At 49.0% G+C, this 13,738-nt stretch overlaps 2 protein-coding genes across 2 annotated transcripts; both read left to right on the top strand.

The window, feature by feature from the left end:
* Positions 1 to 2,592: 2,592 nt before the first annotated feature.
* Positions 2,593 to 4,518, top strand: N7458_006901 (MDR family MFS transporter; the record flags this gene model as incomplete). Its single annotated transcript, XM_056910283.1, has 4 exons — positions 2,593 to 2,826; positions 2,886 to 3,771; positions 3,848 to 4,105; positions 4,178 to 4,518. 4 exons carry the CDS (start codon positions 2,593 to 2,595, stop codon positions 4,516 to 4,518), a joined length of 1,719 nt encoding a protein of 572 aa, XP_056765987.1.
* Positions 4,519 to 8,566: 4,048 nt separating this feature from the next.
* N7458_006900 (Secondary metabolism regulator laeA) lies at positions 8,567 to 10,067 on the top strand (the record flags this gene model as incomplete). Its single annotated transcript, XM_056910282.1, has 2 exons — positions 8,567 to 9,072; positions 9,176 to 10,067. 2 exons carry the CDS (start codon positions 8,567 to 8,569, stop codon positions 10,065 to 10,067), a joined length of 1,398 nt encoding a protein of 465 aa, XP_056765986.1.
* Between the last annotated feature and the right edge of the window lie 3,671 nt (positions 10,068 to 13,738).

The raw sequence follows: 13,738 nt of genomic DNA, 5'->3' as shown, positions 1-13,738 counted from the left end.
ATCTAAAATATTCCACGCTTCCCGGGTCTTCTCGATTAGAATCGCATGCGTAGTATCGTTATTGCACATGGTTTTAAGCTCCGGGCAAATCTTATAGATCTTGTCCTTAAGTAAAGTCCATAGATTCTCAATAGGTTTTAGATCAGGCGATTTCGCAGGCCAATCCATCACAGTAAACCCATATCACGTAGAGCCTCGCGCACACTTATTGCAGTATGTGTTGAGGCGTTATCCTGCTGGAATATACCATCGCGATGATCGATCAAAGTTGGTAGTATACGCCGGTATAAATCGCGAATCACGATACTATCGACACCAGTGCGGCCTCGAGTAGGATTACCAAATAAAGGGATAAGACCAGTACGCCGTGAAGCGCCTGAGAAAGCAGCCCAAAACATCTGTTTAGTCTGTTTTCCCTTAGTAGGGAGTCCACGAACGTCACGCTCAGGAATTTGCTTACTCCGAGGCGTGAAAGTATACTCGCGACGCTCACCAATACATCATTCAACCGTACACTCGTCAGACCAGAAGACTCGAGCCCAAACTTCGGGTGAAAAGTGCTGGTATTCAAGTGCCCAGCGAAGACGTGGAGCAGCATGCTCAGGGGTTAAACCCGGTCGGTCAAGAACGAGCCACTTTCGGCGGCCTTGTTCATGCATTAGGCGCCAGATTGAGGTCCTTTTAACCTTATTTGAGAAACCATCAAGAAGATCCTCGATTAAAATGCGTGGATTCTCCTCGATCAATATCACCAATCTTCTTGATATCGGTTTCATCAAGCTTCCGAGGACGCCCAGAGCGTGGTAATGAGTGATTATCCACACGCTTCGAAGCGTTAAGAATCGTGGATTTAATAGTAGATAGCGTAATAGTTGGATATTCCCTGTGGATTCGACCGTAAGACCATTTAGCAACTGTCTTTAGCTCAACGAGCTTAGTACGCGTAAATGGGTCAAGTTCCTGGTTTCGCCGGCGTGGTGGGCGGACAGGGGCCCTAGTAGGAGGTAATACAGTTTGATTTGATCGAATTGCAGGCATATTGATAAAGAATATAGGCGATTGAATATGTATGTAACAGATATCGTTAGATGTAGGCCTACTTACGCGGCGCGTGTTAATCTAGTAGGGGGTTACTAGATAGGAGGTGTGGGCGGTGAGCCATTGGCGGTGTAGGGGGTGGTCGAAGACATGTGAAACACAACTGTACGAGTGATGTACGCCGACATCCTACGATGTGAATGGTGGAAGTTAAGTATCCATGATATCACAGGATAATACGAGATTTAGACCAAAAAGAGTGGTGGGTCCATAAGGGACGGTGTACTAGGGTGCAAATACTTATGAACAATGACTGTAATTGGAGTCCATCTTTTGGGAGGTTTTTGGGAACATGTGTGACAATACACCTAGATGAAATCTTGTTGTTTACACGAGACGAATGAGAACACGATTGAAAATATGCAGCAATTGAAAACGCATTTTAGGTATCCGGCCTGAAATTGAAAGAATCGAAAGGCGTCAGAAAGACCATATTGAAAGCAAGACGAGGGGTTCAGCTGCATACAAGAGGGGGTTCAGCTGAGTGCAAGAGGATATCGTAACACCCAGCGAATGACTGACGTTTCCTTTATGGCAGAACCCTCGTAACACCTCATCACAGAGACCCCGTAACATTACGCCACCCTTTTTTAACCATTTAAAGTTACTAGACGAACGAACTTCAGTTATTACGGGTTACTGTCGAACCTAAGAATAGCTGTATAGACTAAGAAAGTTGTCATTGGCACCTTGTTGGTCTAGCGGTATTTTAGAGTCGACATTTACCTTTATGTCAAGACGAGAAGAAGGATACATACACAGTGAGAAAGATAAAAGAGAGCAAAAGAGAAAAGAGACAGGGGCAATAGAAGATAGAACTATGGTGTGATTTCCAGATAGCTTTGCATAACATAGCATAATCCAATCCCCGTGTCTTTCATCTAAATCTAGACTTATTCGAGGTCCATCTCCATCAGTCCATTGATCGGCGCCGCCCAGACGCTAGGCGATGAACATACTGCAAGCCAGGATTACAGCCAAGCCAATCCCGTGCCGAGAAAGGACCCGACATCGTATCAGCCCCTTTGAACGCCGTGACAAAGACAAACCATGCAAAGAGGCTTGCAGATGCAAACAGACCCAGAAGAGGCAGTCGGGGAGAGGAGCAGTGCCAACCAAGGGCCAAGAAAGGACCCGGGCGCGCCAAACGTTACATCCATCACCAAACCATGCAAGCCACACAGATCTCTGCCATGACAAGCATCACTGGCCAGATCCAATCATCAGCGCACCAAAGCAGGGGCTTGTTTTGTCTGATTTGCACTCAACGGATTTAGGAGATTGCAGCAGCGAGTGCAAACATGGCCTCTGAGGTTTAGGGGTATATACCGCAGACAAAGAAGCATCGCCATACTTAAAAACCCTAATCGTTAGCAACTCACTATGGAAGAACCAGACACAGGCGATTTTTTCCAATTGGCACTGCCTAATTACAGCCCCCCAAATCAGTTCGCTATCCGGAGCTAGTGCCAGCCACTTAGACTCAGGTATAATATGGCTGAAGTGAAAGATCCATCTCGGGAGTCGTCAGAGACTTCGAGTAGCCCGGTACCTGTTGCCGGGACTGAAGAGCCGAAAGATGTATCAATCCTCAATACTACGGACGAGGATGAGAAGAAAGCGACTCCTGCACCAGGCCCTCCGGATTTGGAGTATCCGGGGGTCATAACGGGCAGTGTGCTCACCATAGCCTTGCTGCTGGCCATGTTTCTGGTCGCTTTGGACATGGTAAGAACTATGTTCTTCAGGTACCTGTGTGAGGAGGTAGCTAATCAAGTCTCTCCCAGAGTATCATCACCACTGCTATCCCCACTATCACGGCTGACTTCCATAGCGAAGATCAGATGGGATGGTACGGATCTGCCTTCTTCCTTTGCTTGGCCAGCTTTCAGGCCTTCTGGGGAAAAGCATACAAGTACTTCCCCATCAAGATTGCCTTTCTAACCGCCATCGGCGTGTTTGAGCTGGGGAGCTTGGTGGCCGCCCTGTCGCCCAACAGCCCGGCCTTGATCGTCGGTCGTGCCATCCAAGGTGTTGGTGGCGCGGGTGTTACAGGTGGCTGCTACACAGTTCTAGCCTTCATCACGCGGCCTAAATACCTACATGCCGTTTTTGGTCTCACCAGTGCCGTCTTTAGTTTGTCGTCCGTGCTGGGCCCCATCCTGGGTGGTGTATTCACCCAGTACGCGACATGGCGATGGTGCTTCTGGGTCAACCTGCCCATTGGAGGTCTCACAGTGATCGTTTTGGTGCTGTTTTTGAAGATGCCTCCCCATTCCCGCGTTGCCAATGCCAAACTCAAGGAGCTCCCCTTCCTCTTTGATATCCCGGGAATGACCCTCACAGTGTGTCTGATGGTGTGTCTGCTCTTGGTACTGGAGAACGGTGGTGTCACCAAGCCCTGGAACAGCGGTTACTGTATCGGACTACTCATTGGCTCTGGCCTGCTCGTTATCTTGTTGATCGCGCTGGAATGGAAACAAGGTGAAGGGGCCATGGTTGTCCCTCGGATTATCAAGCGCCGAACCATTCTCGTCCTCGCGCTGTTCAACTTGACAGCACAGGGCTCTGGATTTGCCCGTCTTTACACCCTTCCCATTTACTTCCAGGCCGCGCAAGGCCAGTCGCCATCGCAGTCAGGGATTCGAACCCTGCCTACGGTGTTAACAACCTGTAAGTAGCTTTCGCCATTGCCCCTATTCCCTCGGTCTACCGTGATTTCTCGGAACTAACACGCCTTGTCAAACAGCCATATTCAGTTTCGCTGGGTCCATCGCTATCGGCAAGGTGGGTTACTACCAGCCCTTCCTGATGCTGGGTTCCATGTTCGTGACGATAGGAACCTCTATGATCTATACCCTGGAGCCCAGCTCTGGGGCAGGCAAATACATTGGCTATCAGGTGTTGGCCTCCATTGGATCGGGGCTCATCATCCAGCTCAACGTCATTGTGGCTCAGGCAATCTCCAAGCGGGTGGACATGTCTGTCACCCTGGCCTCCGTTTTATGTGAGTCATGCCGCGCCCTATCCTCTTTTGCTGTCTTTGACAAAGCCGACTGATCAACTCTGACTCGTACAGTCTTTCAATTCATTGGCGGTACCGTCGGTGTTTCGGCCGCCACGAATATTATGAACAATGTCCTCCTTTCCTCGCTGCCGACAGATAACCCGAATATATCTGCTTCTGCTGTGCTTGCCGCCGGTTCAACCGGTCTGGCCAAGATGTTCCCGAATGCCGCGGATCTCAAAATCGTCGTTAACGCCTACATGAAAGGACTCAAGGCCGCCTGGATCTGGAGTATTGCCCTAGCCGGAGTGGCCTTCTTGGTCTCCCTCGCTGCAGAGCGGAAGAGTGTGCGGTTGGAAGATGTCAAAAAGAGAACCGAAAAGAAGGCTGCGGCTGAGGCAGCGACTCCTTGAACCTGCCTGCGCGAGATCGTGTTTAATTTCGGGAGCCAGTTACTAGCGGACCCCTCCAATAGCACACGAAGGAGCTTCAGGATAGCAGCGAGTGTGTCGAGGTTGCTCGAGGGAAACCCATCACTGCAGTTCTCGCAAGAATCATCACTCCCACACACAAGAGTCATCAGGATGGCAAACAGGGTGCCCAGAGCATCCATGGGGATAAATTCAATCCCAGTGATTAGTCAATTCAAAACCATAATGCAAAATTCGTTAGGGCGAACTCGTAGAATTTCATGGATATTATCCCTTCTCTTTTTTCTTTCTCTTTATTCGCTTTTCTGCTAGAAAAAAAAGTCGACTGTACAAGCACCGGCTCGCTATGCTTCCTAAAATACCTCGACATGAAACATCTCCGTGGTGACGATCTCATCAGGACTTGACTGCTGGATCTCTCGCGCGTTTCTGAACGCCAAATCCAAATGCTTCGCTGAGTGGGTGCTATAGAAAATATCGGCGAGGAAGGTTCTTCTCCATGTTCCTATTTATATACTGATGGAGTTTCCCTCCAGGAAATCTCCACGGGAGATTCCTTTAGGAGATATCCAGGGGAGCGCCCGTTTGCCCGTTTGGCCCAACAGCCTATTTAGGCCTGCTTCTTTCTCTTCTTCTTCTTCTTTCCTTCAGAGGCAGTTCTCAGATAGCTTTGAACTTGATCGAGTTGTTCCTTCTGCTTCCTCTGCGCAGTAGCACTACTAGTGCCATCAAAAATGGATTGAACGTGTCAAAGATGGAGAGGACATACATATAGTGGTTAGCTACCACACAGCAATGAACGCTAGTATCCTGGAGCAGTCACAAGATTAAAATGGTTTAGATAGGAAAGTAGCGATTCCATTTTCGTATGCTTTAGCAGCATCAGGAGTTGTGGTGCTGTGTGGTGATTTAGTCGATCCTAGGTTACCTAGTAGGGACTAACCTATTCGCCTAAAGCCTATCCTTTTATTATATATAGACTTATCTATATAGATAAGGTAATAAGACTAGAAGTCTAAGATAGAGTAAATGTATTCGTCACGGAGCTCTAGGTTACGCTCTCGGGCCTTAATATAGGTAGTCTTTCTTAACTAGCCTTCGTACCGAAGGGCACGACTAATACTCGATTTCGTCGCGAGAAGAGCGAATTCGTCCTACATAAAAACCGCTATCTCCTTGAGATACAAGGTAGGTTTTTAGAGTAGGTACTCGCACAACGCCTCGAGTATAACTAGAGTGATATTACGGGGTCGTCCGCCTTTATTAGGCGGTGCTTTAACGCTACCAAACATCCGTATATTAGAAGAGATTCTTCGGATAGTACTCTTATTACAGCTAGCAGCCTCTGCTACCTCCGATACAGATAGTTCCCCACTGTAGATCATATCATAGATAAGCTTATGCTTAGAAGGAGCTAGGTTTAGAGCTATCTTTGGTTCGACTAGGTTACTTGTGATTGATTATTAAGATGCGCCTCCCGAGGAAGCCTATTTTGGCGGAGGGGTATAGAGTTAGCAGATGAATTGAATTTATAAGCGAATACATGCTTGAAATTAATGGGTAATCTATGTAAGAAGTGATACACGTTACATCGACAGGGGTACTCCGGAAAACTCCCAAAATAGACTAGTGTATCTTGGCGGTGGGTCTAGAGAATCTCTCGAAGAGTGTAGGGAGGGTGCACCAGTTTCGAGACGCACTGTACGGAGTACATGGTGTTGAGAACGGGGGAAATTTCTGGGCCAGTCATGGGCTGTGTAAGGAGTATAGGAAAGTTTAACCAGAGGGTGGAGGTCGACAAAGTTGATACCTCAGAATGATAAGCGGCACCGCCCGATCGCCGCAGTACAGCAACCAGTCCATCAGTCCTCGATGAACTGGTTGGAACAAGGGCCTAACGGTTAAGCCCTAACCTGAGTCGGGGTTTTAAGATGGAGTGGGCTAGTTAGGGCGTACCAGTGACCTGGTCAAAGGGAAAAGGAAACTCCTCAGCTGTCCACAAAAGGGTCACCCAAAGCGCCTTGGGAACGAACCAGGATGCGCGCCCGTCTGCGAGTCCCGGGGCCCGCCTGTGTTGATTCGTAGCGTCGCATCGACTGGTCCCAAGGCTGTGGGAGCAACGAAGGTTGGGATTGGGGGCGAGGGAGGTGGCAGGGATTCACAGCCTGGGGAAGTCATGGACTCGTCAGTCACAACCTCAGGACGAGGGCTATCCGATGGAACCCAATATAACCGTATATACTACTGTATATTGGCAATACGGTTGCTGGTATCGGGGATGAAGGATGAAACGCGCCTCTCGGACCCCCCGATGAGCTTGACCAGGTGAACGCGACCAGCCATGAAACCTCCCCCAAAGTCTGTGGAAAACTCAGGATTCGAAGGGAACCAAAAAGAGAGTGCGACGCGACGCGAGTTGACTGGGCGCCACGCTGCGAAGCTTCTCGGCATACCCATTCTGCTGGGTTGAGCCTGTGCTGCACAATCGTTTGCTTTGTGTGCTCCTCCTTTCATCCTGTCCCAGAGGCCACTTTCATCCTTGTCTTGTCTTGTTCCTCATGCTGTTGGGGACAATGGATGTAAATTTTTTTTTTCCTATTCTTTGTGTCTTGAGTCCCGAGTCAGGTCCTTGGAAATGACAGGATCTCACAGAATCGAACCATTCGAGGCCCAGACGGTCCGCGTCCCGCACGGCGCAGGTGGAGACTTGTGGTCGATCCCGAGTTGGCGCTGGCCACTGGGAATCATCATTGGAGGAGGCACAGATCGGAGAGACGAGGATGGCCAAGAAGGGAAGGAGTCGAGATTCTGGAGGCGTCGAGTTCCAGGACGAAGGACCAACCGGTAGACTTCCCTCCCTCCAGCCCCCCAACTTTAAGGGCGCATGGACCAGAGCTGATGGTCAACTTGGGTATGCACCGAGTCACCGACACCGGGTGTCCCGTTTGTAGGGAACCCGAGGCTCTGGATCGGTTTGGATTGGGTTTCAACCTTCAGCAGGTCTTGGGATGGATGAGGAAATGAATGACTAGCGAAGCAGAGATGGTCAGCCCATCTGGTAAATCACACCTGTACCTCTGTATGCTTCGTATAAGACCAACGGTGTGACAGACCGGATTTGGTACTGAATAAATAATATAATGATAAATGAGCATACAGGAGTTCCTCCGTACGGAGGAATCATAAGAAAATAATCTCCCCCATGCCTGATCAGCTGTTAGTTTTAGTGTCAGCCTTTTGCTGGACTTGGTCTTCTGCACCTGTTCGCCTCTTCCTCTCTCTTTCTCTCTCTTTCTCTCTCTCTCTCTCTCTCCCCTTCCCCCAAACACATCAGATTCAGATTCAGATTCGCCGCCGCCTCCTGTCGTTTCTTCTTTTCCTTTTCCCTTTTCGCATCCCTTTGTCCTCTTCTCCTCTGCTCTCCCTCTCTGGCCCACCTTTTCCTTTCTTTCCTCCTTCCCACCCCCCACCCGTGGGCCACCAAACGGATCCCAGCCAGCGGCTTCACACAACCTTAAAAGCTCTCGGGGTTAGGTTCTCGTCCGTGGTTCTTACCTCCACCCTTGGGTAGCTCAAGCTTGGGCTTTGAAGTGGTGACGATAGTTTTCCCATCTTGTTTTTCCTCTCCTCTTCCTCGTCCTGGTGCTTTGTGTTGGACCCGCCTGGCCTCATTCAGCCCGGCGCTGAACAAATCTCACCCCCCAAATCCATTCGGTTCGGTTGGTTCGCTTGGCCCTCCGGGCATTTCGTACTTTGGCATCGCCGCTTCTCCTTGCGTGTGACCTTGGCGTTCCTACATAACGTGCTGCCTCGCCGATTTCTATCCGGTGGTGTGGTGGCTGGGACACTACAGCTCTGTTGATGTTCTGCTCCGTCCTACTTGAGTTGTGCGATCATTGATCGTAGCTATCTTTCCCTCTCTCCGCGTCGACCTCGGTCTCGACTTCTACGAAACAATCACTCGCCCGACCATTTCCACCTCCCCCTGACACCCGCTTACATTTTACGTCATCGCCATCAACCGCCCCAAATGTTGACCGACGAACAGTCCGGTCGAAACCGGCTACCGCCCATGTTGACCTCCCCTCCACCCCCGAAAAGACACAAGTCCGAGTCAACACCAGCGAGTGAGGCCGGTCGCTCCTCGCGTTACTATCACTCTGGGTCCATACCCTCGAGCGAACGGTATCATTCATCGTCAATTCCTGCCAGTGACCGCTATCAATCGTCATCAATTCCTCCCCGCGAACGCTATCAGTCATCGTCCATTCCTCCGAGCGAGCGCTATCAAACCTCATCAATTCCGGCCAGTGATCGATACCATAATGGTTCCTCCGCCCCGGCCAATGAACGGGCCCGGTCGCGCCAAACCTCGACCGCCATGGATATCTATATGATTACAGACCGGAACCCCTCAGACAAGGATGGCGATCGGAGAATTGGCCGTTTCCTCAGCAATGGCTCTGTCGCATCACAAGCATCCCAGGCCTCACATGCCTCCGGCTCGTCGCCACCCGTAGTAGTCTCCAATCGCACGTACGTACTCTCTGCGAAGAACGGAAGCTTGCCCTCCATCGAGCTTTGCTTTCTTGATTGTGTTGCGAAATTCCGAAACTGACAATCATTTTTTTACGTGCAGAATCCCCGAAAAGTACCCTCCGTATAAAGAAAATAACCGCATGTATCATTCCTACCGCAAAGGCACCTACATGCTGCCCTGCGACGACGAGGAACAGGACCGCCTCGACATCTTCCATAAGCTCTTCACGGTCGCCCGTGTATCAGACGGCCTGATCTACGCACCACATCCTAAAAATTCGCGCATCCTGGATCTGGGCTGTGGCACTGGAATTTGGAGCATTGAAGTTGCAAATAAATACCCCGACTCATTCGTGGTAGGCGTTGATCTCGCCCCAATTCAACCACAAAACCACCCCAAGAATTGCGATTTCTACGCTCCGTTCGATTTCGAAAGCCCATGGGTCATGGGTGAGGATTCCTGGGATCTGATTCACCTGCAAATGGGAAGCGGGAGCGTTGCCAGTTGGCCCAGTCTATACAAGCGGATTTTCTCACACTTGCGCCCAGGCGCATGGTTTGAACAAGTCGAAATCGATTTCGAACCACGCTGCGACGATCGGTCGTTAAGTAACCTCGCCCTTCGTCACTGGTACACAGCCCTGAAGCGCGCCACGGAATCAACGATGCGCCCGCTGGCCCATAGCTCCCGCGAGACGATTCGCAATCTGCAAGAGGCTGGCTTCACGGAAATCGACCACCAAATGGTGGGGCTACCCTTGAACCCCTGGCACGACGACGAGCACGAGCGCAAAGTTGCCAGCTGGTACAATCTCGCCATCTCGGAGAGCGTGGAAAGCCTCAGTCTGGCTCCTTTCAGCCGGGTGTATGGTTGGCCCATTGAAAAGATTAAACGCCTCGCGACGGACGTGAAGACCGAAGCTTTCAATAAAGATCTGCGCTGCTACAACATTTTGCATATTTACCAAGCTCGCAAGCCGCTCGCCAACTAGAGTGTTCTTCTCTACCCGCGCGAAGGGCGGTTCCCTTCAAGGCTTGTGGGTAGTTCCACGGCTTTGCCATGATAACGAATTGCTGTCTCTTGTTCAATTTTTCTCCGTTGCATGTTTAGCATGATGTGGCGTTCCGGTTGGAGTCAAGGGTTTTCCCTGTGTTTTATTTTGTTTGTTTGCGGCTTGTGTGGTATATACCCGGGTGTCTCACCTAAGCTTGTGGTTGAGTTTGCTAAGTCTGACGATACGTCAATATGATTTCTCCGTGGCTCGAATGCCTTTCTTTGCGGTCTATAGAGCTGTGGCTGTGTCCACGGGTCTATTATTTCTATATCTGGACCTACTAGTTGGTCCTTTGAATATGAGGGAGACGATGCCAAACCATCCATCCCATCCATCCTCTTGGCATGTCCTCTTCTGTGATGTGCTTCTCCTTTCACGTCTAATGTTTCCATACCAAGCCGTGGCCTATCCTCGGCACGCTCAGCCCATGGAGATGGAGAGACTACAGGCGCGCAGGAGCGGCTTGTGGTCCATATTGCTTGGAAGTGCAGGTGGCAGTCGCATCGGCTTCGTCTGCGGAGGAACAAGATGGCGACTCATCTTCCTAGAGCCTCTCAATAGTCTACCTGTGTAATTATCCGTAGCTAGGTAGCCGATACTTGAGAGATTTCTCTGGGATGGGATCCGGTTGACGTCTTCAAATATTTGTGATGCCATCTCATCGAGATGCTACAGGTACTCCGTAGAACTGGGACGAAATGTATACGAAGTCTACTGGTAACGCAGTCATCTCCATACCTCTATATCCACTCGTCAACGAGACACCGAGAAGCCGACCAATAGTTTTCCTTCGCGACTAAGATGTCTCCGAATGATCTCTAGTAATATTTCCACTCTATACGCTCAATACCAAGAAATTTGGTGCGTCCATGCTGGGAAGGCGCGTGGTCGATGGTGGCTTGCATAAGGTTAGCCACGTGGTCAGGTATATGCAACCTCATCTCAGCATCTACTCTTAGGGAAGCAGAATAATTTTATTTGAGAACTGTGTTCGAATATGATTATAGCTAGCTTTGGAATATCCCAGTATCTAAATATACGACCATTTCACTTTATTTTTGAGATATATGCCTGAGCGTCTACCCGAGAGCATCCCGGAAACGCGAGATGATGAAGATTCGATCATGCAAAACTCCAACCCGGGATAATGGATGGACGAGAATGACTTCCACCGAGTGATTTGAGTGCATTGTATGATGTTCTGGATTTATTGCTCTTTTTGATACATCCAGGGGCGTAACAATTGATCGTCTAGGCAGATCTTACTTTCTTTTAGTAGTGTCACGCCCGGAACATGGAGAGCGATATAGAACGCTCAGTTGATTACCGATAGAAGCTCGCCAGATAGACGACGTACATGGGCTCACAATGGCTGTTGACTGGCTTTTCGAGGACTCGTTGAACGCGCCCGAGGATATATAGGCGGTTCCGGACTTAGGCCGCTCAATGCGTCTATGCAGACTCGGATGCTTTGCATACTGAAGATGGAGGTCTTGTGATGTATAGCCCAGCTCAATTTGTGGCTTTCAGGCAAAGACCCTCTCCGATATGCTGGAGAACTTCATTTACACTAGCGAATTCCTGATCATCGATGGTATAGGGGTAAATCAGAGCTTACCGTATAAAAGCCCTACGTCCATTTACTCTGTAAGACGGTACCCTATGTTGTTTTGTTCGCTTGGGGCAGTCCAAATGCCAGAAAACTCAACCCGGTCGCTAACGATGCTCATACGCTGGAAACTTATTTACCCCTCACATAATTACGTTCGATTGCGCGGTGGGATAATTTCCCGAATAGCATTTGCTTCTTCTTGAATGACCTGAATGAACCAGGTAAGATTTACAGTTGGTCAGCCGACATTCAATTGTGATGGATAGAAGGACTATATATATCTCAACATATCCTGTTAAGAGTAGCTCGGTCCAAAGAAGGGCATTGTAGTCCTATATACCTTCTGTAAACCAAAAGAATGATGATTATTATTTGATATTGTTCGTATCCTGAGCAAACGTAGGTAAGGATGTCTTACACTCGCCTTGGAAGGGTCACGCAATCGATTGTACCAAGGTCACAACCATAAACCTTCCGATCTTCCCTTAGATATCTCTGTCATTTCTCTCATCTATTCATGAATTTTAATGTATCCGGAAACGATGTACTCAAGGCCCAGTGGTCTAGTGGTATAATACGTCCTTCGGGATTTCCCGGAATGTGAAGCATTCCTGAACTGGACGTGACCCGGGTTCGATTCCCGGCTGAGCCCAGGTACATATTTTTTGGCATTTTGCGGATATTTTTAGCGTGTATCCATCCGTCTTAGACAGTAAACTAGACCACAAAAATGGATAAGTTTGAAAGAATAGGAAGCGTGTTCATGCCCTTTACGAGGGCTGGCAGTCGATTTGCTGATTTTTCTTTGGTTCAGGAGGATGACTCCATGAACTTCGGCTATTCCAACAATTGGGATCCTATCTCTATCACTAATCCAAGAATTGTCCTTTGCTAATGTTGTCAACTTCACATCTCTATTTTAGACATGGTGATGCAAAAGAGACCCCAATGTAAAGGGCGGTAGTAGAATTGATTCGATTGTACTGAGCAAATGACACTGCCTATAGACCTCAGTACAGACGGATGTCTTCGCAGTATAGACTGGGCTCTTTACACCGTGGTCTTAGACCTTCTTTACTCTCTACCCCCTTCCCCCGCCCTGTCAATACCCGTAAATGAATGTATGCGTGACTATGAGAGAAATGGAGGATTGGGAAATCCGATAAGGCAATAGGAAATCCAATGGCTCTCTACAGACCACAGCCACATCCCATGTTGGAAGGAGCGTGGATATGTCAGGGCAAATCACTTCACCGAGAGAGATACAAGCATCCATGACCAACGCTGCGGGCGCTGGCTCTATCCTGTCGCCTTGAAGGCTGTGATGGTGGCGGTGGTCATAGCCACCGTCTTGTAAATGTCATTGATATCAATTTGAACGATACAGGATGGGTGACTACTTATGTATATCGTTTCTGTGGTGCGTGCCAGGGACGAGGGAAGCGTATGTGTTATCGCGCTATGCAACAGCCGATGAAGTTTTACCTAACCCCGGTGATTTCCCGCAAACCCCGGAGATTTGCGTGCCTGGATCGCTGTTCTAGATGACTGGTAAAGTTATCGGTCAGCGAGTTCACCACTGGTCTGGTTACTAATTTATGTGCTGCAGGGAAATCAAATGTCAACAATGCTGCTCATCCAGCAACCGTAATAAGCTTCACTAGCTGGTAAAACAAGGTAAAACAGGGACCGCGCCATGGACGTTGCAGAGATCGGATAAACTAAAGATGAGCAGGTTAAATGTGGTGGATAGCGGGAATTGGAGACCTGAAGCCTCTTTCCAAGGGATGTCAACATCAATCACAAGTCTTGATCATGATATTCGTCTGGATCGTAGCTCATCATACTTCTGAGATGGAACATGCTCGAGGTGTTTGTGCAACATTCAGGCACTTCCCTGTAGCATATCATGCAAATAGTTTTAACTCCAAATTTGATCTAATCTCATTTTTCATCAAAAGGCAGTAAAAAGTCTTGTATGTGAAATTTGTCATTT

This window comes from Penicillium daleae (assembly GCF_028827525.1).
Source record: "Penicillium daleae strain IBT 16125 chromosome Unknown utg000006l_segment0_segment0, whole genome shotgun sequence".
Lineage (NCBI taxonomy): Eukaryota > Fungi > Ascomycota > Eurotiomycetes > Eurotiales > Aspergillaceae > Penicillium > Penicillium daleae.
This window is presented reverse-complemented; position numbering and strand designations above follow the sequence as displayed.